Raw genomic sequence first — 23,615 nt, 5'->3', positions numbered from 1 at the left:
AAAAGGGCCCACCTGTCTGTCAGAGAATTCCCTTACTTTTAGCAAATACGCCTGTATTTTTTTTAAACCTTGACTCGGAGGCTGGGGCCTGTGGTCCTCTAGCCCACCTCCGTCCGTCCTGGCTGTGACTGTTTACCCCAGAGCTCCTCACGCGCGGCTGCCTCTGCAGGGCTCGGCTCCCGGGGTCGCTGAGAACAGCTGCAACACGGGGGGGCGTTCAGTGGGGGTGGAGGCAAGGCCGCAGGAGGGATTCTCCCAGCAGCCCCAGGGTCGTCCCATCCGCTTCTCCGGTTGTGTCTCCCCTGGGGACGGGGTCCGCTGAGCGTGGGGTCCTGCGATCGTGGCCCCAGTGGGGTGATACCTGGGTGTGGAGGTGCTTTTTCTCATGGAGCCTTTTAGGACCTTCCTGGCAGGGAGGATTGGCACCCCCCTTGCTGTGTTCGCTGCCCAGGAGCACACGGTCCCCATAAAGGGGCGTCCACTGAGGTGAGGCGCGTGGTCTTGTCCCTCCTGGCCGGGGGGCCCCCCCGAGGCTCCTCCAGGGCACTGGGTGGCGTCCACTGAGGTGAGGCGCGTGGTCTTGTCCCTCCTGGCCGGGGGGCCCCCCCGAGGCTCCTCCAGGGCACTGGGTGGGCAGTGGTGCCCAGGAAGTGCTGTCTGCCCTCCCCCAGGTCCCTTCTGGACCCCCTCTGCCAGCCCTGCCTGCTGTCCAGCCTGACCCGCCCCAAAGGCAGGTGAGGAGTGACCTAAATGGGGTCCAAGGGGACTAAGCTCACGTCAGGGTGAGGCTGGGAGGCAGCAAGTAGGGGCCCCAGGCACTCCTGGTGGGGTCCACGTGGACCCCCGACGGGGGGCTCGGTCCTGGGCCTGCGGTGCCCTAAACCCACCCCAGGACACTTGGGCACCAGGGTCTGGCGGCTGCAGCGGCTTCTGCCCCTGGCAGCTGCCCCTCCTCCCCAGCCAGGCCTTCGGGCCATCGAGGACGGCAGTCCTCCTGCACCCGGAATCCCTGCCTGGCACCAGCGGGCCCGTGTCGGGACCTGCACCGTAAACGGGGTGGGCGTGGGAGCATCAGGCGGGGCCCGGCGCCCGCAGCGGGCTTTCCAGGGGCTCTCCTCGTGGTACCAGCTTCTGGGTGAGAGACTGGGGCGCTGCTAGATGCTCTGGGTGACGGAAGAGAAGCTAAAAAGCCCTGTTTGTTGGCTCAGAGGAAAGCATTCAAAATGGGCCCCCACTTTCAGCCGAACACAGCTCTGGACGGCACTCGGCCCCCCGAGGGACCCCAGAGCACGCGTCGTGGAGCCAGGTGGGCGGCTCTGGCCCTGCAGCCCCAGGACGTCTGGGGTGGGGGCCGGGCTAGAAAGGCAATGCCGTGGGGCCTCAGGCTGTTCCTCAAGAGCCCAGCTTGCTTCCCGCCGGCAGGACGAGCAGGTCTTTATCGCAGGGCTGGTGCCAGCACCCGGCCAGTCACCCAGCCAGCCGGGAGCTCCTGGGTCTCCGAACACGCTGGGAACCCGTTCCACGGGAGGCCGCACCCGGCACCCCAGGACCGTGGGGACAGAGGCCCCGGAGGCTGCGGGCTCCCAGCTGTCCCCAGGAGCCAGAGACGAGATGAGAGGCCGGAGCCGCGTCATGCTTAGTGTTTTATTTCATAAAACAAGCCCTGCCTCGGCCCTCAGAACCGCGGCCCTGGGTCCCTCCCAACCGTCCGGCTTCTTTCCGCTTCCTGCAGCTTCCAGCCTCGCACCGACGTTCCCTTGACAAGTCCGTATACTTTTAACAATGAACCTTCAGTACGTTTTAATAATGAATAAACATTAAATATTAATTTTACTGTTACACAAAGGGGACTAGAAAAGGCAGTCTCACTCGGTGCAGAGGACGGCCACGCCGCGCTCGTAGAAGCTGCGTGGGTCCTCCTTGGTGGCAATTTCGAAGTCGACCGTGAAGATGAGGTCGGCGCGGGTGAAGTTCAGGTAGACGGGCAGGGTCACCTGCGAGGAAGGCGGGGGTGCTGGCTGTGCGAGGGGAGGGGCTCCACCCGAGAAGGAAGCGATGCTGAGTCCCCCTGGGGAGGGGGGGTCTCCACCAGAGAAGGAAGCGATGCTGAGTCCCCCTGGGGGCAGGGGGGCACGGCGGGGACACAGCCCCAGGGCAGAGTGGGCATGCCCAGAGGAGGGAAGGGGGCACTCACCACGTTAGCCTTCTTCTCTGCGTTTGTCTGCTTGACCCAGCGCAGCTGCGTCAGGGGCAGGATGGTGGAGATGGCGTTGGAGAGCGACAGCTTGTTGTTGCCGCACGTGGCCCCTTGGAGCTTCAGGCCTATGGGGGTGGGGAGGGGTGGTCAGGACCCCAGGGGCCCCCACTGTGCGGGCACGGCCTGGGGGCACCTCTAGCAGGCAGCCCATGAGGGGCGGTGGCTGAGCCGCAGGTTAGGGACAGGGCGCCCCCGCTCACCGGTGACCCCGAAGCTGCAGGCGTCCAGCGTGGCGCTCTGGGAGGTGGTGACGTTCACCTCCAGGCAGAGCTCCTCCAGGGACCAGCTGTTGGCCTGGGCCACGTACTGCCGGGTGGCGGTGATGTAGGCCTCGGGCACGAACAGGCCACCCAGGCACACGTGGATGTTCTGTGGGGAGAGCGGGGCGTGAAGGCCAACCCCCCACCCGAGGGCCCCCGCCCAGGCCCGCCTCGGCCTTGGGGAGCCGCCCTCACCTTCAGCTCCTTGGCGCCCCCGGAGGCGGCCGCCTGTGAGATGTTCTGCAGCTGCTTGACCCGCTCGCTGAAGTCGGAGACCCACTGGATGACGGTCATGCCGGCGGGCACCGTGTAGTGCGACCAGCTCCGAGGCAGGATCCCTGCAGGGAGGGCCCGGCCGGCGTCAGCGCCCACAGTCCCCCGCCGAGCGCGGCGGGGGGCCCCCGTGCATGTGACCCCCGAGGGAGTGAGTGTGGGAGCACCACCGCCCCGAGGAACCGCAGCTGCAGACACCCCCTCCCCGGCGGTGCGGCCAGGTCAGGCTCCCGAGCCGATGGAGACGCCTGAGGTCCTGCCCGGCCCGCCCTCGCTCCTCGAACTCGGGACTGCGGGAGGCGAGGCGAGGCCTTGGCAGACCTCAGTGAGGCAGCAGGGCCAGGTCCTCGAGTGTGGGCCCGGGGGAGGGGAGGTCTGGGGCGATGCCGGGCTGCCCCGCGGAGCTCCCGGGCGCCCCCCGCGGCCCACCTTTCACCAGCTCGTTGATGAGTGTGCGGAGGTAGTTGGTCTGCTTCTTCCTGCCTTCGCACACCTGCACGACGTCGGCAAGGTCCTGGCGCACGTCCTGCAGCAACTTGGCGCCCATCTTCACTTCTCTCTCAAAGAATCGGAACAGAGGATCCTACGGTCGTTGGAAGAGAACAGAAGGCTGGAGTGGAGCGGGGAGGGGGGTCAGGGAAGAGGGAGGGAACCGGAAGTAACTCGGCCTTGGGGAGCCCGGGTTCACAGCATCGCCGGAACTCGACCTTGAACCAGACCTGGCGTGAAGCTGTGGGCACCTGACCACAGCAGCTCCAGACCACCCCGTGAAGAGGGGGAGGCACCCCTGCGTCCCAGAGGGTCACTGACCACCTCCACTCTCGGGCGTTCCAAGCCGAGCCCTCCGGCCAGGCCCAGGCGCATAGCTGCCCCGAGACAGTGCTGACCTCAACCGGCCCGGCACCCCCGCGAGGACCGCCCCGAGCCCCGACACGAGGCGGGGCGCGGCACCTTGATGTTCTCCACGGTGCGCTTCAGGTGGCTGAGCGTCTGCGGGATGAGCTGCAGCCAGTTGGAGGCGGTGGTGTGCAGCGTCCGCATCCAGGCGGGGCGCCCGTCGGACGAGGAGTCGGGCCGCGCCTTCTTCTCCGTCTCCGCGTAGGCCAGGTCGTCCTCGTCCTCCAGCATCTGCATCTTCAGCATCTTGCTGATCATGTCCACACCTGGGCGGGGGCGGGGGCGCAGAGGACAGGCTGAGCCGGAGGCCTCCCTGCGTCTACGGGGGGACACTGCGCCTGTGAGGTGTCCCGCGGGCCCCTGTTCCTACGGCACCAAGGATGGGCGGGTGGGGAGAAGGCCCAGCACCACAGGCGGGGTCACGACTGCCAGGGCCGCAGCGGAGGCTGCGCGCAGACACCAGAGGCGGCTCCAAGACCCAGGTGTCCACTGTCATCGGGGAGCAGGCAGCCTCCTGAGCGCCCCGGGCTCGGCCGGCGCCCAGGGTCCCGGCCCCAGAGAGCGCGCCCTCCGAGCCCAGCGCTGAGCTGTCCCCTGGGGCTCAAACCTCACGGCCTCCAGGTGGGACACATGACCTTGGGCACCGTTAGCCCGGGGCCTCCTGCACAGGCCTGGGGGTGAGCGTCTCTGCAGAGCCCCGGCTTGCCTGGGCTCAGACACCCTCACTGTGGTGCCGAGGGGACCCCGCGGCTGCTCCCGGCAGGCAGTGCTGCAGTCAGCACCCTGCGTGCTCTCAGCGCACACTTCCGTACTGAGGGCGCCCACCCAGCCCCCGTCTCAGAGCCTCCTCTGTGTCCCGACTAAACCACGACTCAACTGCAGACAGCCCCACCTCCCTCGTGGTCACCGTGGGGCCCACCACCTCGACCCCACAGCGAGAGGCTCGCGTCACGGTGGTCCTCAGGCCGGAGGTGGGCCCCACAGTGATGGGTCCTCGTTACAGAGCTGAATCGAGCTGCTACCCAGCTGCGTGGCTTTGGGCACGTCGGTCTTCGCCCACAAAGAGAAGCCTGGGTCAGAGCGGTTCTCACACCCGAGTGTCCCAGCACCCACAGTTCTGATGCCGGGGTGGGGGGCCCGAGGACCTGCGTCTCTAAAGCTGCAGTCAGTCTGAGGCTGTTGGTCCAGGGACCACACTTATAAGAACCACTGCGTTAGATCTCTTGACTAGTCTTGAAGTTCTAATAAAAGTACATTCCAGAAACAGACTAATAGTTCTAAGATGTCACTTAATGCTAAGAACTTAAAAAAAAAAAAAAATTTGAACAGGAGGAAAGATGACATCACTTCTGAGGCCAAGACAGAAACCTAAATACAATCTCCAGACCCTACATACTCGCTACCGGGCCTGTGTCCCAGAACGGAGGCTGCAGAACAGGCCTGGCCTGGGCCGAGGGTTTCCCTGCCTCCCCGGGGGTGGTTGGAGGAGGAGTGCCCGGCCAGCCAGCGGGCCGGGGTACCCACCCTGTGTGGTGAGGAGAACCTTCTCGGCGTTGTTGGGCAGGCCCAGCCAGGAGGGCGTCTGCGTGTCGGGGAGCAGCTCCACCCACTGCACGAACTCCTCTCGCCTGGAAGAGCAGCACGTCGGTTAACACGTTCCTGTGGGGGAAGTGCCCGGAGCCCCGGCCCCCGGCCCGTGTGGTGGGGCGGACGCGCACCTGATGCCGTCCGGCATCTGGATGTCTTTGTGCCCGTCCACCTTGCAGGCCAGCTTGAACTCGCTGTCAAAACTCCGGGTGGTGAACAGGCGCTCCAGGAAGGTGTTGAGCAGACGCTGGTCGAACTCATTGTCCACCCGGCCGCCATAGATGGACTGGGCCATCAGGGTCTTGAGCGCGGACCAGGGAATCTTGTCTGGCGAGATGTTCTGTCTCCCCTGCAGGAGGAGAGGCAGGTCACGGCTGGGGTGGAGGCGCCCTCCTCACAGGTCCCCCTCCCACGGCACGGCCCGCGCTTGCCTTGGCTGTGTCGTCCAGCCACGTGTCCACCGTGTCGCAGGCTGACCGCAGGTCAGACTCCCCAAACTCGTACTTCTTCGACCAGCCCAGGGGCGCGTATCGTAAGCGCTCCTGGATGATGGCGTGGAACCAGGCCAGCAGGAAGTACAGGCGGGCGCGCTCGTTGGGAGACTAGGCAGGAAGTTAGCAAGCACAGGGTCACCGGGACGCAGGCCTGCTCTAACTAAGAAGACAGTCCAGGGCTTGCTGCAATCAAGGTCTCAAAAAGCGCTCTGCACGTACTCACGCTGGGACCAGCCTGACCTCAGTCATCAATGCGAATGGTGTTGCTAAGAGAACACCCCTCAGTTTTCTTAATAAAGACGTGCTCCTGATTATACTGCTAAGCTAAGTTATACAGCCGACAGAGTACACAGAAGACAAGTTTCTAAAAATGGCAGAAAGGGTGGATTATGGCCCAAAATAGCACTTAAGAAACAGAATTGATATAAACTTTTTTTTAAGGCCACGTTGTGCAGCATGTGGGATTTTAGCTCTCTGACCAGGGACTGGGCCCAGGTCCCCTGCAGGAGAAGTGCAGACTCTTGGCCACTGGGCCTCCAGGGAAGTCCTGTGATGCAAAATTCCTGCCACGACCCCCTCCTCCCACCCACAAGCCCTGGCCTCTGCTTGGCGCCCAGACAGCCGTGCAGCACTGCACCCCAGCCCGACAGCAGGCTCCGCGGCGCTCACCTTGCATATCCGAGACACGGGGATGCTGCTGAAGGTCCTCAGCATGTTGGCCTTGACGCCCGGGGGTGGCTCGAACACGAAGATGCGGCCCGCTCGGAGCAGGTTCACGGGCACCTGCGGAGGACACGGGGCCCGCCCCCTGTGAGCGCTCGGCTCCGCGCGCCCCGCTCACCCCCCTGGGGCCAGGCCGGCGCCCTGAACCCGCACCTTGGGGTTGATCTCCATGGTGAGGAAGAGCCGGAAGCAGGCGTGCGGCTGCAGCGAGTGCAGCTTCTTCTCCAGCTGCATCAGCCAGCCCGGGGCCAGGTGGACGTTCTTCAGCATCACCCACCTGCGGGCAGGGAGAAGGCCGCGGCCTCACCTCACCTCTCCAGCCGGAATCCTCGGGGACTCGGGTCTCAAAGCAAAACCAAACCAGCCTACCTGCCCGACTTCACAGCTGTGTTTATCGCCTTGTCCGCCTGGTTAAACCCTTCTGCGGAGCCTGGGAACAAACAGCTGAAGGGTCAGCGGGCGGACTTGGACTCTAGGGCCCCCCACCGTGATGTCCTGGGAGGGAGGGCGGAGAGGGGAGGGGACGGACCGACCGCCCTTACCGATGGCGATGGACGTGATCTGCGTGTTCTGCTCGGCGGCAAGATCCTCCACGTGCCCGCTGGCGTCGTACCCGGGCACAGAGCACATGAGGACGGGCGTGTTCGGCTTGACCTGCGGGCCGGGAAGTCGGGCTTCGGTGAGGGGGGAGGCCCACCAACAGCGCACCTGTCGGCGGGGAGGGCCCTGTGGGGGCTTGTGCAGATGGGCAGCTCAGAGCCCACGGGGCTGGCGCGCACCTCTGTGTCCACGATGTGGGTCAGGTCGAGCGGCTGCTCCATGATGGACATGAAGGACTCCCCGAGGTTGGTGGACACGAACATGTGTGCCATGGCCAGCAGGCGGTCGGGGCGGAAGGCCTGGATCAGGAGCAGGCGGTGGATGGCCTGCCCGATGGGAGCTGGAACGGGGCCGGGAGGAGGGTTGGCGACAGCACAGGCCTGAGATGCCCCCTGGCTGTCCCCGCCACGGGCCCCTGCCCCACAAACACCACCCCAGAGATCAGGACGCCCCCTCGTCCTCTCTGCCCGAGAATCGCCAGCACCCACCTCACCATGGCACCCTCTGGGCACAGCTGTGACAAGACCTCCGCCCGGGGCCTTCCATGGGTGACGGGCGGCTACTGACTCTGAATGACCACACGGTGCCCGTTCGGGAAGGACCCTGAAGAGCCCCAGAGACCCGGCAGCCACCGGCAACCTGTATCCATGCGGCCCCTGCTACCCCCTCCTGGGGCCCGGCCAGCCCGGAGCCGCACACTCAGAAACAGCCCCCCTCTCCTAAAGCCTAAGCCCGGGCAGAGACCTTCCGGCTAGTCCTCTCTTGGTCTTTCAGCAGGAGCTGCAATAGGAACAGGGAATTTTTTGCTTTCCCATGTCCACGCTGCCCCCGCAGGTTTTAGCACTGAGATGCGAATCTCAGGCATCAGTGACTTTCTGTCCCTGGCCTGTCCCTGCGTTCAGCCAGCAAAGCACATTCCACGCCCAGGTTCAGAGCAGCCACAACGGGGCAGGCCCTGAGGGCTTACTTGCGGGGTTCTCCTCACTCCAGAGGTACGGCACGGTCTGCTCGGGGGAACTGCTGTCCAGCCAGATGCCAAATTGCTGTGGGGACAACAGAGGACGCGTCGCCATGGGCTCTGCCCACCTCTGGGCAAAGCGGTTAGACTGACAGGTCAGACGTCTGACGGGAGAGAACGCAGCATGACGTTCCGGGCTTTACAGGGCAGGTGACTCCCTGGCGGAGGCCGGCTCCCCGCCGGGCACGCTCACAAGATCCTCACCTCGTCTGCCTGGACCTTGGCGATCAGATCCTTGAAGGCGGGCAGGCAGCTCAGCCTCACCACGGCCTCGGCCTGCTCCCCGGTCAGGCCCTGGATCTTGGGTGTCGAGCCTGCGCTCAGCACGATCTCCTTCCCCCTCAGGAAGTGCTGGAATTCGGCGTCATAGGTGGGCTCCCTGGAGGGGGGGCAGCCGTCAGCTGGGGCGCCTCGGTGGGGAGTCCCGTCTGCTGTCACTGAGACAACAGCGTCCTCTGGGGGGACACGCACTGGGGTGGCCAACTCACCCGACGGTGCCCTTGAGCTTGATCCTGGCCAGCAGCATGGCGAAGGTGATGTGGTCCTGGTGCAGCATGCCTCGGGCCACGCGGTTGAACGCCACCTGGAGACAAGGCGCGTAGCGCGCCATCAGAACGCTGCTGTCCCTGGAGAGCGCACCCCCACGCCGGGGCAGCCGGCCCGCGCTGTACCTGGAAGAGGTCCTTGGTGATGATGGACAGGCGCTGCGTGTGGTCGGTGACGCCCTTCAGGTTGGGGTTCTCGTACAGGACGTTGTGGTAGATGTCCAGGAAGAACTGCAGCGAGTACTGGTACAGGAAGTGGATCTGCAGGGGCGGAGGGGGGCCGTGAGCGCCTTAACCCCGGGGGGCGGGGAGCCCCCGGCCCGGCGCGGCCCGCCCACCTGCTTGAGGGACTCCATGGTGAAGTAGATGCTGCTGCAAGCGGTGGACAGCGGCAGGTACTGCTGGGACACGGTCTCCACCTCCTGCATCACGATGTCCGTCTCCTCCACCTTCCTCGTCACCTCAGCGGCCTCCCTCTTGAGGTTCTCCAGCGTCGTGATGATTGTGTCGTCGTCCAGGATGCGCCCCTTGACCTCGTTCAGAGCTTGCAGCAGAGACTTCTCCAGCTGACGCAGGCGCAGCTGAAACTCCCCTTAAAGGACCAGAAGGCGCAGAGTTCACCCTGGTGCCGCCGTGAGGCTGCGACGCGGGCCCGGGGCACCTCGTCCTTGGGAAGCTCAGCCCCGACCCACACGGAGAGCCAGGGACCCGGAACCGTACCTTGGAGTTTCAGAAGGTCGGACCGTTTCTCATCCACGTCGGGTCTTTCTGCTTTGAGGACTTCGTTGAGACACTGGCTCTGCAGACTGCTACGGGTGACGGTGAAGTTGACGAAGGTCACCCGGGAGCAGAGATCAGGGGGAAACTCGACCTGCCAAGAGGGGCGACGGGCCGGTCAGCGTCGTCACATCCCTGGCCCTACCCATCGCTGCCCCGTCTCTGTGGAGGTGGGCCCTGGGTCTTACGGTGGGGTCGCGAGTGGACAGGAAGATCACAAAGGACGGTGACAAGTCTATATCCTGGTCGCCGAGGGTGATCAGCACTCTGCCGCCCGTTCGCCGGACTTCGCGGTTCAGAACTGGGTTCAGAACGGGGTCGTAGCTCTCCACGTCCTACGTGTGTACACGCGAGGTGTCGCCAACAGTGAGTTTTACAGAGTGTGTTTCCACCCACATTCACCTGACTTCCTACTCCAGATAAATACATCTCCCCAGCAGCCACCCAGCCATTCAGACCCGCACTGCCTGACACGTGGCTGCTAGGTGCCCACGGCCACTTCAGCAGGTGAAGGGCTCTGCGCCTTGCTCTCAGCACAGGTTTCAGAGCCCCAGGGGATGGGGCCGTCCAGACTAAGTGGAGTTAGAGAGCAAACACTGCTTCTGCTGTGTTTTTACAGAGCTGTCTCACAGCTTTATCGCTGCTTTTTCTTTTCCTTTTGGGCTGTGCTGCGCGGCCTGTGGGATCTTAGGTCCTCGACCAGGGACTGAACCCACAGCCCAGCAGTGAAAGCTCCGAGTCCTAACCACTGGACTGCCAGGGAACTCCTTTCTCACAAAGTTCAGAAGGTAGCATTGTACCTCGTGGCTCACATCAACTGCGTTTGCAGATAACTAACAGCCCGAAGGCCTTCCCTCTGGCGGCGGAGAGGCACACACACCTGGACCAGGAGGGGGTTGCCGAACCTCAGCGCACTCTCCAGGTTCTTCCTGAAGGCATCGTCCAGGAAGCTGGTCCGCGTGATCTTCCGGTCCTTGTACTCATTCATGATGAACTCTGTGGCCTGCCCCGAGGGGTCGATGATCAGCGGGTACCTGGGGATGGGCAGAGGACGGGTCAGATGCCAGGGGAGCCCGAGGACGTGACGGGCAGAGCCCGGCAGGGTGGTGGGGAGGTCTCCCGGGCTCAGATGTGGGCTCCAGGTTTACGGGTGAGAGCACGTGACCGAAGGCTTGGTGCTAAAATCCTCCTTCTGAGGACCTCCTGTGGGGGGCAGTGACTCAAGCAGACTGCTCAGAACGGCTACCGCCACAGCGCAGTCTCTCCGCGGCAAGGACGCTGCTCTGTGAAGGCCAAGCATAGGCGCTTGGCTGGCTGGGAGGATTCGCTGGCCCGCGGGGCAGACTCCTGAGAGCAGGAACTGGCACCCCCGACCCTCAGGCCCACGAGCTGCAGGCGTGTGGGCCCTTCCACTCAGCACTCACGGGGACCCTGTAGACAGCTGTGATCACTACACCCATCTTATTTATGGAAGAGACGAGCCACAGAGGGGCAAATGTCCTCTGTCCAGGGTCACACAGCCAGTTCGGGTGTTTTAAAATACTGTAACGCATGTGTGTGATTGCCCAGAACTCAGAGGCTAGCACAGGGCGCGTGGTGAGAACCCGCCGCCTCCGGCTTCTCCTGTGTGTGCACCCAGCCGGCCCTGCCATCCACTGCAGCCACCCTCGTGTGGGGCTCTGGAAGAAGGGCTCCCAGCTTCCTGCCGGGGCCGGGGGGAGACACACACTGTCTTCATGAACACTCACGCGTGCAGGCTTTGTGGGACGGGCACTGCAGTCTGCACTCTCGCGCAGGTGACCCACCAGGACACACAGCGCGGACATGCCCGCCAGCGCCCCCAGCGAGACCCTCTGAGACCTGAGGGTTGGTTCCTCTGGACCCCGGGGCAGCGGCACACAGCAAGAGGTACAGATAAGGTGAGACAAGAAGCTGGGGCTTAGTTTTGAAAACAGAAAGAAACCCCAGGGTGCCTGGGATTGGGAGCTGCCACGGAGGAGGGTCAGCCAGGGGATCTCTGTGTAGGCTCAGTCCTGGGGCGCCTGTGGATGGCACCGTTGGCCCCTCCATGGCAGGCCTGTTCCTCCTCTGACTCCAGCCTCCTTAAGCCAAAACCAGGCAGCAGTTTCCCTTAACTCCGGCTAGACGTTTTCAGCTCTTACAATATTTTAAGAGAGGGTCTGTTTTAATGTTCGCCCATCACAGAGCCACGCCCATCAACTTCACAGGGTTACGGGGGCCCCTCGTGCAGGGTCAGTGAGGATAGTCGCAACACAGGAACGAACCGAGCCGCGCACAGTCCGCCGTCAGAGGCAAGCGTGCTGGCCCACTGCCGACCTTCTGTTCACCTCTTCCCAAGGACGTGGGAGCCCTCCCCGTCCCCCGCCGCGCACGCGCACGTCACCTGTTGAACCTCTTCAGCATGATGGCGTTTTCCGTGCACAGGTCGTCCGCGGGGAGCGAGCTGGCCTGCCAGCGGAGACGCTCGTCGGCGTTGGAGAGGTACTCGGTCCTCGCGATGTCTGTGCGGAACTGAGGGGGGAGCGGATGGCGTGGCTTCCGGTGAGGCCGCGGAGAGCCCACCGACCCTCACGCGGCCCCGCCTTCTGAGCGTCTCTGCAGACAGTTACCTGGATGTTGGCTTGCTGGAGGTGGTGGGACCAGGTGGTAAACAAGTTCTGGCGCATCTGCTGGTCGAAGTAACCTGCGTAAGCGATAAAGGCGGCTGACAGGAGACAGTCCCCGGCGATGGTGGACATCTGGTTCTTGAAAGTTTCACTCGTCTTCTCCCACCGTTCCCGTTCAGCAGACAAGCTCTTCAGAAGAGCTGTGCTCCGGTTCACCTAAAAGGAAAATCAAACAGGCTAGTTAGTTAGTGAAGTGAAAGTTGCTCAGTCGTGTCTGACTGTTTGCGACCCCATAAACTATAGGGTCCATGGAATTCTCCAGGCCAGAAAACTGGAGTGGGTAGCCTTTCCCTTCTCCAGGGGATCTTCCCAACCCAGGGATCGAACCCAGGTCTCCTGCACTTCAGGCGGGCTCTTTACCAGCTGAGCCACAGGGGAAGCCCAAATCAAACAGGACTTGTGCTGAAAAGTGCAAATTGGTTCCTGTCCCCTGCAGACAGGGTTCAGGCGGGCTGCAGAGAGAAGCAAGCTCAGTGTTCAGACCCCAAGGGGGTGGTACCCAGATCACATACGACTGGGGAGGAACACAGTCCTAGAGTCTGAGGGCCTAAGATGAGTGGAGAGAAGGAAGGGCCAGCCCTGGGACGTGTGTGTGAGCAGAAGTAAGGGCAGGAGCCTCCGGGGGAGGGCTGAGCTGGCGGGACGAGACGCCCGTGGCAGACCGAGGAGCCAATTCTGGGGACCTGGGGGGAGTGTAGGTGTGAGTGATGGGAGCTGCAGAGGAGGGGACAAGGGGAGGGGCGGAGGCCCTGACAGGGAGGCCTTGGTGACACGGCAGACAGAGCCCGAGGCGTGAGGACAGGGAGGCCTTGGTGACACGGCGGACAGAGCCCGAGGCTGAGAACAAAAGGGTCTGGAGCCGGCCATGGTTGGGGGGTGGGGGAGTTCCCCGGCTTTAGACGGCTGGCAGCTATCTACCTAACACCACTCAGTCAATGCGCAGGAAGGCGTCCCCAGGGCCCTCTAGGACGTTAAAGAGCTCGTCCCCGAGACGACTGCGGCACGGGCAGCACTCGCGGACGTGTCCCTTTCCTGCTGGGCAAGCCCCGCGCACAGCAGCGCTTCCGGGGTGGCATTAAGCTGCACTCCCAACCACAACCTGACCTTGGCTTCCACGGCCGCCAGGTCCGCCTTGATGGCCTGGGCCTCGGAGATGAGCACGGCGTACTCCTCCTTGTAGCGGGCGATGCTGGCCTCCAGGTCGCGGATCATCTGCTCCACCTCGTTGGCCTTCTGCTGGTTGTCCTTGGCGTCATCCTCCAGCTTCTGCAGCTCGTTGCGCAGCGGCTCCACGCGCTTCAACATGTCGGCGTAATTAAGCTGCCGAGGCGGACGGGTGGTTTTTAGATGTGACCGGGTGAGGGGGCCCGCCCCTGGGGGCTCCTGGCCGGGCTGCTCACCTGGGCGATGGCCCACTTCACCATAGGCCCGCAGGCCAGGGAGGCCCGGTTGACGATTTCGTAGTTGTAGCTGGGGTTGGACATGTAGTTCTTCTTCATCTTCTCCCTTATGGCGTCACTGCAAAAGAGGAGCTGTTTCTAAGCACGTGGAGGGCAAAAGTGAAGGGGAGCTTTTCGCAAATCAAGAGCCAGTTCCCCTCTGCCACCTGGCTGACCACGGAGGACACTCCAGGCAATGGCGCTCACCTCCCACCCCTTCCCTGGTCCCCGGGGCCAGCTCTGCGCCCCCAGCCACTTGTGGGGATCGCAGGGGTCAAGGGATCAGAGAGCTGCCGTCAGGAGCGGGGAGAGGGAATCTGGCTGTCTGGGGTGGGAATGGCCTGGAGAGGCGTCTGTGTGATCTGTGAGCCGACACTGCCTTCTGCGGGGGCCGCGTCCGAGACGCCCAGGCCCCCGCCCGCCCGCCTACCTGATCTCCTCGGCGGAGAAGTTGACGATGGTGGGGATGAAGTTCTCCCTCATGATGATGGAGCGGATCTGCTTCCAGTCCGTGGTGCTCTCGCCCAGCAGCAGGCAGATGGACTCAAGCGCCAGCTTCACGGCGGCGGGCGGGTTGGCCATGGACCGCACCTCCACCAGATGCTGCTTCTTGATGGACTTCACGGCTGGAGCACAGTGGGGGCACAGTGAGGGGCCAGGCCGCGCGATGCCCCGACTCCCACCAGGAGGGGGCGCCTGTGCGGGAGACCTGCGCCAACGTGGGGGTCCTGTCTAAAAGCCCCCTGGAATAGCTGCAGTGGCCAAAACAGCTACCAAGACCTTACGGTACTGAGCCCAGATCGCAACATTCTGGAAAACGGACAGTTATCTGTAAAAATGTCTCAAAAATCCTGGCTCCTTTACCTCTATAAAGATGTAAATACTTTTTTAAAGAATGAAATTGCTCATTTATGTTATACCCATTAAACGAAGACATGTTCAGTCCATACTTCAGAAGTTGTCTTTACTGGCTGGCTGAAGATGTGGAATTAACAGCTCAAAAAAAAATGGCCAACACGTTCTACAAGCAGAAATATGCATTTTTTTCCAGCCTGAACTTTCATTAAAACACTTTTAAAAGTAATCATCTGGCAGGTGAGACCTAAATTAAATTCTAATTCAAATCCAACTCTGAATGAAAAGCCATGGTTTGGAAGGTCACTTCCACTCCTCTGTGGTGTAACGTGACGACCACAAGCCGTCAGGTGACCTGAAACAAGTCTGAGGCTGGTGGGCGGGAGGGCCAGGGTGGAGGCCTCTCCCGGTGCGGGGCAGACGAGGCCAGGGGCCCGGGTCGTGATCTCCTCCTGAGCATGTCTCAGCACATGGGGTGCAAGAGGGAGGTGGGGGGAGGCTGCCAGTAATTAGACTCGTCACTGCCGGCCACGACCAGGACACTAACAGTTACGGCAAAACTGCACACTTCATGACACTCCTAGACGAAATTCAAGCCAAGGATTTGCAAACAGCGTACTTAGGAAATCATTACCAGGTTAAGAAAATGTATTGATGAAAAACTTATCTTGTTAACTTTGTCTCATAAAAAAGGCCCAGGTGGTGCTAGTGGTAAAGAATCCGCCTGCAATGCAGGAGATGTAAGAGATATGGGTTCGATCCCTGGGTCAGGAAGATCCCCTGGAGGAGGGCACGGCAACCCACCCCAGTATTCTGGCCTGGAGAATCCCATGGACAGAGGAGCCTGGTGGGCTACAGTTCACGGGATCGCAAAGAGTTGGACACGACTGAAGCACCTTGGCATGCAGGCACGGGGAAAGTGGACTAGCTCCACGGGGACTTCGCTGTCGAGATGAGGACAGTCTGAAGTAGCTAGAGGAGGTCTCTGAGACCTCTCCCTGACGCTCTCGCCCCGCGGCGGCACGCACCGTTCTGGGCCTCGATGACGGCCGGCTCCACCTTGTCCAGGTCCTCCTTCACGCTCATCTGCTTGTCCGCGATGACCTCCTGCTGCTTGTGCAGCTGCTCCTGGATGTCCTGGCTCATGACCTAGAGACAGAGGACGGCTCAGCCCTGGGGTGCGCGCTGCTCACTGGCTGAATGAGACCCAGACAGCACTGCTCACGCCGCCTGCGCACCCACACCACACACACACACGTGCACGCACACACGCACACACAAACCCGCGAGACGGAGGCGTGCGGCCCACACAGGCCACAGTCCCCGGGACAAGCAGCAGCACCTTTTTCTTCTCGGCCTCCTGCTGGTCCTTCACCATCTTCTTCAGCTTGTCGTTGGCCGCTGCGTTCTTCACCTCCAGCTCCTGGCTCTTTATCCTGAGGTCCCGACGCAGCTCTTCCACCTGAGGAGCAAAAGCCATGTCAGGGCAACAGAAACATGCAAGGCTCGCCCACACGCACGGGCCCGCTCCCCCCCAGCGAGGGCCGCTCGCGCTGCTGGACCTGGTCGACCGTCTCCTTGATCTTCCTGAGCCCCACGTTCAGGTGCATCTGCTGCTCCTCCAGCTCACTGCGCTTCTCATGGAACAGGTTGGCGTAGTGGTTGATGAAGTCCAGGTAGTGGCGGGGCGTGATGGCCATGGTGCGGCCACCTCGCTTGGCCAGCCGGGCGTTAGCCTTTTGGAAAATGAAGACCCTGTTATTTCTGCGCGGTTTAGCCTCAACACACTGTGACCGAACCTCAGAACGTGACTCTTTTGCTGGTGTGACATGGTGGCATGGCCCCAGACCTCAGCAGTCCCAGCACTCAAGACCGGCTCCGGCTTCCTCCCGTGAGACGCCGAGAAGCCCTCCCACCTCTGAGCTTTCTCCTCCTGCTTCTCTGAGAGGAGGAGGGTGGTGCTGGCGGCCGCAGGGGTGCACTTCCCAGGAAAAGACCCCCCCCCCCGACACTGGTCGTCTCTACGTGGGTGTCAGCATACCTCCTCTACCTTCTGCTGATTTTCAGCAGAACCAAAATAAGAAACAGCATCGAGAGGGGTGAGGCAGATCAGCTGCCCCGGTCCCCGCCGGCGGAGGGAGGCGTGGAGAGGGCTGGGGGCAGTGGGGGTGGCCTGCGGGAGCGGGAGGGCAGGGCCCACAGGACGCCCGCAGGTCAGAGTGCTCTTCACAGAGCCCTCCGATGGGGGCAGGCTGGACTCCTTGATACAGAGTGCCCACTGAGGGACAGCTGGCCGCGGACAAGAGGTCACGCCCCGTGGGGAGGCCTCCGCACGTGGGGCTCCTGCTCGCTCACAGCCACGAGGCTCTCACGCCACAGCTGCAGAGCAGGGAGGACGAGCAGGGACCCTGAGGGCCACGAGGCCTGAACCACCACCCAGCTGGCCCTTCACAGAGAGAGCATGGCCCCTGCCCCAGGGGAGGACGTGGGCCTGGAGAGAGAGGCAGCAAGACAGGGCAGATGGAGTCAACGTGGGGAGGGGGCCAGACAGCCCTGAACGTGCATCTGGGCCCCGAGCAGGTGAGACGTTGCTGACAGAGGCAGGAAACAGGCGATAACGAGGCTCGTCTTTCCTGGGCGACGGTACAGTGTCAAAGCCAGAGTGCCTTGGGGGCTGCTTCTACGTCAGCTCGGTGCCACGTCAGCACGGTGGTCAGTTTCGCGTCTCCCGTGACCTCAAGACAGAACCCACCTGGTGCAGAGTTTGATGAACAAACACACAGCTGTTCACGATGGCCTCGCGGTGTGAGGGCGGCTGCGGCAGCTTGTCGTAGACGACCGGCATGTAATCGGGCACGACGTAGTTGGGCTTCTCCAGGTCCATCTTACTGGTGAACTCTTTGCCAACCTGGTAGAGAGCTTCTGTGGACCAGTCCCCAAACCAGTTCAGCACACACCTGCAAAGACGCCCAGGTCTCGGAGCAGCTCCCGAGGGGGCCTGCCCCTGGAAAGGAGCCGGGCGCGGGGGCGTACCTGTTGAACAGCGCGGGGGAGGTGGCCGCGCGGTCCTTGAGGCCCTCGGAGGACGGGTTCATGGTGAAGACGACGTGCAGGTTGCGGATGACCTGGCTGGTGAACCACTTGTAGAGCTCCTCGTGCGAGTCCAGCATCAGGCCCTCCTTCTGGGCCCCCTCCTTGCACTGGGTCATCAGGGTCGCGTACTCGTCTCCCTCAAAGAGGCCGGGCACCTGGGAAACACAGTGGTACCATGGCCGGCGGGGCCTCGGAGCCCAGTGCCACGGAACGCGACCCGCTGCGGCGCGTCAGGGAGTGATTACCTCGCCGTTGGCCAGCAGGGTGTTCATCCGCTCCAGGAACCCGGAGTCCAGCACGTTGGACTCGTCCATGATGAACGCGATCTTCTCGTTTTTACAGCCGGAACGCCGCAGCACCGTGCGGAGGTCTTCGTCGAAGTCCTCGCCCGTGTACTTCCTGTGGACCTGCGGGAGCGGGGCGGGTCAGCCCCGTTCCCGCTCAAGGAGCTGCGGGCATGGGCAGGGAGCCACCGTGGGGATCAAGGGGCTCCGGCCAGACCCACCTTAATCTGGTACACGCTCAGCCCGTTCATCCAGGCCACGAAGCGTGACAGGGTGGTTTTGCCCGCTCCACTGACACCAATCAGAAGCAAGTGGCCCTGAGGCTGACGGAATATTCTGGAACATCATCAGAAGGGATGCAGGTTGAGGCTTTTATGCTCCACTCCCCCTTGGACACTCAAATGCTAACCTTTTTCAGGATCCAGTCTACAATATCTGGAATGCATTTCAACTTGTATTTGTACATTAAACATCTGTGGAGCAACTGTTATTTGCCACTGAGGCAGCAAAGGTCAAAAAAGACATGGCCCTGTCCCCAGACACTCTGGTAACTCGAGCAGGAGGGTGAGCGGCCGTAACCAAGGCAGGCAGGAGGCGCCTGGAGAGGCAGAATGAGGCTCTGCTTAGTGGGGATGCTGGGGACAGTAGAGCTGGACTCAGAGGCGAAGCGGGAATCATTGGCGGAGGCGCAGGGGCCTGTCAGGAGGCCAGCAGGAGGCTTGGCATGAGCCCTCCCCCCACCATTAAATTAAGAGCAGCGTGGGTGAGTAGTGAGGCTGCAAAAATCAAAAGCCCACCGGTCAATCCTGAGCACGTGGTCCAAGACCTCGTTGAACAGGACCAGAGGCACGTCCAGCTCTTCCTCGTAGAAGACTTTCAGCCGGGCTTTGACATAATCTCTTAACTCCTCTTGGTCTACTGGGATGTAGTCCTGTAGCAAGGAAGGGAAGATTCACTTAACTAGGAAGAAATCACCTTAGTTCTTACAGCAAAGTGGATCACACCTCTACATACTGAGAAACTGTCATAAAGAAGGAGACAAAAGCAGGTATTTACAACATGGCAACGAAAATGGAAGTAAACTGGGATGAGATCTAAAGATTACATGGAAAATCTTTGTAGAGAAAATGGAACTTCACTGAAAGACATCACAGAACATGTCAGTAAATGAAGAGACACACCACGGTCACGGAGAGAGAAACACAGGACTGCAACCATGCCAGTCCCCCAAGCGGCACGCGGATTCAGTGTGATCCCCGTCAGACTCGGTGGTGGAAGTCGCACTGGCGCGGCCTGACAAGCCAGCTCCAGATTTCATTTGGAAAAGGAAAGGCCCAGAATGGAAGGACCCCCGCCAAGAGAAGAACCATGTGTGAGACACTGTGATCCCAGCAGGCAGACTCACAGCCATGATCACGACCACGTGGCGTTAGCCCAGACAGCAACGAACGAACCAGCCAACAGGACAGAGCTCTGTAAAAGGCCCCTGCAAAAACCCAAGTGACAGAGCAATCCTGCAGAGCCCCAGCACCAGGCCCTGGACACGCACTCGGGGAACCCCATACGCTAACTCAATTCAGATTGACTGAGGATTTAAATGACAGTGCGTTAAGAATGCGCATTCTTCCAACGACTCTATAAACAAAGTGAAAAGACAAGCCACTGGTAGAAGCTGTTGCCTGTCAGTGAAACAGGATTAGTATCTAGAGCCTAGGAACAAATAGGAAATTCCAGCAACACTGCACAAACCTCCCCTGTTCTTCCTGCTTCTGTGTCCTGCTTCCTGCAGCCCCTCGGTCTGCCACGCCCTTCCCGACACCCAGATGAAGGCCTGTGAACACTCACCTGAGCCCCCACGCCGGGGTCAGCCCCTCCCAAGATGGAGCTGCTTTCACCCTGTGAGTCTGAGCTCCTAAAGGAAGACTGTTCTCAGGCCCAAGTCAGCACTGCCCACTGAAGAAATGCATGCCAAGGCTACAACCTTCTAAGACACCCTGCTCCCTTTCTGAGAAAAGGACAACCCCCGGCTATTCTCAAAACGTCAACTCTGCCTAGGATATCAGTACACGGAACACTTTCACACAATTTACCCACAATGCCTTGTTTTTGCTGTCAGGAAAGTAAAAGCAGGTGAGGCAAAGACTCCCTTCAATGCAAACACGCTGAACCACACCTTCTGGTGGTCAGCATCTGCTGCTCTCAGAGCAGCCTGCTCCTGGGATCGTCTGCCCTAAATTATCCATGGCTACAATTCTGCAACCCATCACGCCTCCGTCATGTGAGAGTTGGACCATAAAAAAGGTTGAGCACCAAAGAATTTATGCTTTTGAACTGGGGTGTTGGAGGAGACTCTTAAGAATCCCTTGGACTGCAAGGAGAGCAAACCAGTCATTTATAAAGGAAATCAACCCTGAATATTAATTGGAAGAACTGATGCTGAAGCTCCAATACTTTGGCCACCTGATGCAAAGACTTGACTCATTGGAAAAGACCCTGATGCTGGGGAAGACTGAGGGCAGAAGGGGTTGACAGAGGACGAGATGCTTGGATGGCATCACCAACTCAATGGACATGAGTTTGAGCAAGCTCCAGGAGATGGTGAAGGACAGGGAAGCCTGGTGTGCTGCAGTCCATGGGGTCGCAAAGAGTCAGACACGACTGACCAACTAAACATCGCGCCTGTAACCATACCTTCCTTTAAGGTATCAAAGATGCTTCTGATTGGATGACGATCCTAACTAAAAGGGCAGGGGAAAAGGAGGCCTGCAGACGCGCTGCAGACGCGTCACCTTGGACAGCCAGTTGCTGTATAGGATGGGCCGGCTCATGGCCTTCTCCTTGTCGATGTTGGGAAAGTGCTTCAGAGCAACCATGTCAATGTTCTCGTCGGTCCAGCGCCTCTCCTCGTCCTCCACGAGTCTGCAGAGGAAAAGACAGGCCGTGGTGAGAAAACACCAGGTTTTGAGGGTGCTGTGGGCTACCCCAAGACCTGGTCTTAGTCTTCTACTAGAAGCCTTCACTTTCTGCAATCGGAAGAACCAAAGAATCTGAACTCAAGAGGGCTTAAGTGATCCAGAATGTAGATGTTACTGTGCAGTGCTCAAACACATGAAATTAAAAATAAAAGAAAAATAAAGGAAAACTAAGAAATCTGTCATAAAACAAAGGTTGTACAGAGCTATAAACAAAGAGTGTAAGAAAAAAGTTCTTGATATAAGTGGTTAACAGGTAAAAGAGAAAAACCAAAGCCCCAGAGACACATCTGCAAATCCTCTGTTGAGAGTAACGACTAAGAACGAGGGAGGGCTCATGGCTACAGGACGGCACCCCAGGCCGTAGTGAGAAGGCGCTGAAATCACCTGTGACCTCTGCACTCTGACCTTGCATGGGGCCCACCCAACAGGGAAAGAGGTGAATTAAAACGCCTTGCCCAAGGTCCAGAGGTAACCAGCAGGGCAGTCACAGTGCTGACATCCCAGACAGGGAGTGGCCGTGATCGATTCCCAGACGCGAGGCTCCCCTCCACCACGGGGGCAGGCCAGCCTCGTGCAGACCCTAGCTCAGGCGGTCAACATAGAGAAGCATGGAGCTACCCAGACCCTCGGCTTCACCTGTCCTGGAAGAGCCGGAGCGCCTCATGTGCCCAGATGCGGATGAGGCCTTCCACAGGCAGCGTCTCCAGGGGCCGCAGGGCCTCGAAGATCCCACGCACCCAGCGGGTCATCTCCCGGGGTGAGTAGATGTAGTGCGGCTGTGTGTCCTGCGTGAACCGCTCCTGCGGGGAGACCAAGCCCCGCGTCAAGGTCCAGCGAGAAAAGCGGCAACGGCATACGCTGCGCAACACGCTTATGTTAAACTGAAGAATCCAGACCCCATGATATTTAAGAAGAAAATGACAAATAACACTGGGGCTGTGATTTAGTACAGTTAGATCCAAGGTGCTCACTTTATGTTGAAATTAATTATGTCTTAAAACTCACATTAAGAAAATTAAAAGTAAATAAAACTACAGAAAAACTCTTATAGAAATGCTTTAAAAAATGGACTTCCTAAGCTGAAGGAAAGCTTTTCTAAACATTAACTCAAAAAGAGAAACAAAGAAAAAAGTTTATGCTTCATGACATTTAAAACACGTAGTTTTACCTACAATCATACAAAGTCATACAAAGGCTGCAGTCATACAAAGTCTAAAGCATTTGCAATAACATGACAAGGGAGTCCTCACACAGGACTGCAAGCTAAACCATGTCTCAGTGCAATATCGGCAGCTCTCCTGCAGAAGCCCTTGTTAGAAACTAACAGAGGAATGCCAATCAAAACCATGAGAAGGGAGAAGGAAATTGCAACTGACTCCAGTATTCTTGCCTGGAGAATCCCATGGACAGAGGAGCCTGGCAGGCTACAGTCCATGGGGTCGCAAGAGTCAGACATGACTTAGCGACTAAACCACCGGAGGAAGACTACCCTCAATTTGGCAGCAAGTGATAACTGTCCTTAAGATTTCTTTTTTTTCCCCTGATAGAAAAAGAAAACACTAGGAAAATGAAAATAATAAATTTTCTATTCAAATGTAAACAAACAAACAAAACCACGAGAAGCACCTCTGCTCATCCAATGAGCAAAGACGGTTTGCATCAGCCTTTTTCCAAGGCTGACTGGACGAGGCACCATGCTGGGAGTGTAACTGGTCCAGCCTGAGTGTGGTGGCCACACCTGGTCACCACAAACGCCACGGAAGAGAGTGCAGACCCACGTGCCCGGGCTGGGTCTGCTGAGACAGAAGTGTGCACAATTGCTTAGAAAGCGCACCGTCCAGTCTCAGCTTCACCAAGGAATGAAGACGCGCATACAGGCCAGACCAGGACAGCAGAACAAAGGAGAAGAAGCGCCTGGTTGCGGTACCGGCTGAAGGAGTGACCTGATGAGGGCTCCACAGGAAGCCTCCAAGCTGAGTAGGACGCCAGACGGAGCTCAGACTCTAACAGAGCCCTCGGCCCCGGGAGCGGGCAGAGAGGCCGCGCACCTGGGACATGGTGTAGAACTCCACCATCGCCGCGGTGAGCGGCTCCGCGTACGTGCGCAGCGACGGGATGAGCCGCAGCATGGCCCGGTTGAAGGTGCCGTAGATCTGCGTCAGCGAGGCGGGGCCCGGGTAATCCACGTAGACCACGGGCACGTGGCGCAGGAACCTGCGGGGAGAACCCGGCTCAGCGCGGGAGCAGCGAGCTCGCGCCGGAAGACCGCCTCCCTGCCCCGCCCCGCCCCGCCCCGTCGGGGGCCCCCTGCCCCGCCCCCACGCTCCACGTCCCAGCTCAGGGCGGTCTCGCACCGAGCAGCAGCTGCAGAAACCGAGTATGAAGCCAGCGGAGGTGGGAAAACGACTCGGGCTTATTTCAACCTCACCCGCCCTGCAGGCAGGTCTGGGCAGCTCTCTACTGCTTTCATCCTGAGTGTGTTTCCGAGGTTTCCAGCACAATGGAGGGAAACCCAGAGGAACCCCACAGACGTGCAGTATTCTGTTACCCTTTTTAATCATCAAAACCGTGTTTCTGTTATGCTATGTTTAAAGCAATCCTGGAATTGGTGTGTGTGAACCCAGGGAAGTCTACCAGCAGCGTTACCTGTGAGAGAGGGGCTTTCTCCCAGGGTCGGTGGGCGGGTTACAAGCCCCCACAAACTGGATCCTCTCCAGCTTCACCCAGGTTTGATCGGAGGTTCGGTAAAAGCCTCCGTGCTCCACCATCTGAGGAAGAGGGGGTGACGCGTCAGGAGCAGAGGTGAGCAGTAGCGTGGGCGGGGAGTCAGGGCCTCGCGGACGGGAGCAGA

The 23,615-nt window shown here is 60.2% G+C and overlaps 1 protein-coding gene across 2 annotated transcripts in view; it reads right to left on the bottom strand.

Annotated features, from left to right (window-relative positions):
- Positions 1 to 1,625: 1,625 nt before the first annotated feature.
- DYNC1H1 (dynein cytoplasmic 1 heavy chain 1) overlaps positions 1,626 to 23,615 on the bottom strand; it is a 62,229-nt gene continuing 40,239 nt past the window's right edge. Inside the window, exons 40-78 of one of the 2 annotated variants that reach the window (XM_043489271.1) lie at positions 23,411 to 23,532; positions 22,813 to 22,978; positions 21,401 to 21,564; positions 20,579 to 20,708; positions 18,587 to 18,720; positions 18,011 to 18,125; positions 17,751 to 17,912; positions 17,446 to 17,660; positions 17,165 to 17,369; positions 15,975 to 16,148; positions 15,755 to 15,874; positions 15,441 to 15,561; positions 13,988 to 14,183; positions 13,519 to 13,636; positions 13,223 to 13,438; positions 12,062 to 12,274; positions 11,836 to 11,963; positions 10,312 to 10,465; positions 9,620 to 9,766; positions 9,375 to 9,525; positions 8,993 to 9,246; positions 8,781 to 8,915; positions 8,598 to 8,692; positions 8,314 to 8,488; positions 8,059 to 8,134; positions 7,271 to 7,431; positions 7,034 to 7,145; positions 6,861 to 6,921; positions 6,645 to 6,768; positions 6,438 to 6,551; positions 5,706 to 5,876; positions 5,406 to 5,623; positions 5,212 to 5,315; positions 3,742 to 3,953; positions 3,220 to 3,373; positions 2,713 to 2,855; positions 2,458 to 2,626; positions 2,195 to 2,322; positions 1,626 to 1,994 (exon numbers count right to left, since the gene is read on the bottom strand). In XM_043489271.1, the coding sequence (XP_043345206.1) occupies positions 1,866 to 1,994; positions 2,195 to 2,322; positions 2,458 to 2,626; positions 2,713 to 2,855; positions 3,220 to 3,373; positions 3,742 to 3,953; positions 5,212 to 5,315; positions 5,406 to 5,623; positions 5,706 to 5,876; positions 6,438 to 6,551; positions 6,645 to 6,768; positions 6,861 to 6,921; positions 7,034 to 7,145; positions 7,271 to 7,431; positions 8,059 to 8,134; positions 8,314 to 8,488; positions 8,598 to 8,692; positions 8,781 to 8,915; positions 8,993 to 9,246; positions 9,375 to 9,525; positions 9,620 to 9,766; positions 10,312 to 10,465; positions 11,836 to 11,963; positions 12,062 to 12,274; positions 13,223 to 13,438; positions 13,519 to 13,636; positions 13,988 to 14,183; positions 15,441 to 15,561; positions 15,755 to 15,874; positions 15,975 to 16,148; positions 17,165 to 17,369; positions 17,446 to 17,660; positions 17,751 to 17,912; positions 18,011 to 18,125; positions 18,587 to 18,720; positions 20,579 to 20,708; positions 21,401 to 21,564; positions 22,813 to 22,978; positions 23,411 to 23,532 (5,886 nt within the window). In that variant the 3' untranslated portion in view covers positions 1,626 to 1,865. Of the gene's footprint in view, positions 2,069 to 2,116; positions 2,323 to 2,457; positions 2,627 to 2,712; positions 2,856 to 3,219; positions 3,374 to 3,741; positions 3,954 to 5,211; positions 5,316 to 5,405; positions 5,624 to 5,705; positions 5,877 to 6,437; positions 6,552 to 6,644; positions 6,769 to 6,860; positions 6,922 to 7,033; positions 7,146 to 7,270; positions 7,432 to 8,058; positions 8,135 to 8,313; positions 8,489 to 8,597; positions 8,693 to 8,780; positions 8,916 to 8,992; positions 9,247 to 9,374; positions 9,526 to 9,619; positions 9,767 to 10,311; positions 10,466 to 11,835; positions 11,964 to 12,061; positions 12,275 to 13,222; positions 13,439 to 13,518; positions 13,637 to 13,987; positions 14,184 to 15,440; positions 15,562 to 15,754; positions 15,875 to 15,974; positions 16,149 to 17,164; positions 17,370 to 17,445; positions 17,661 to 17,750; positions 17,913 to 18,010; positions 18,126 to 18,586; positions 18,721 to 20,578; positions 20,709 to 21,400; positions 21,565 to 22,812; positions 22,979 to 23,410; positions 23,533 to 23,615 lie in introns of both variants that reach the window. The other variant, XM_043489270.1, reaches the window with a different exon arrangement.

This window comes from Cervus canadensis, chromosome 17 (genome assembly GCF_019320065.1).
Source record: "Cervus canadensis isolate Bull #8, Minnesota chromosome 17, ASM1932006v1, whole genome shotgun sequence".
Taxonomy (NCBI): Eukaryota; Metazoa; Chordata; class Mammalia; order Artiodactyla; family Cervidae; genus Cervus; species Cervus canadensis.
Note: the sequence above shows the minus strand (reverse complement) of the source record. Positions and strands in the feature narration are given on the sequence as shown.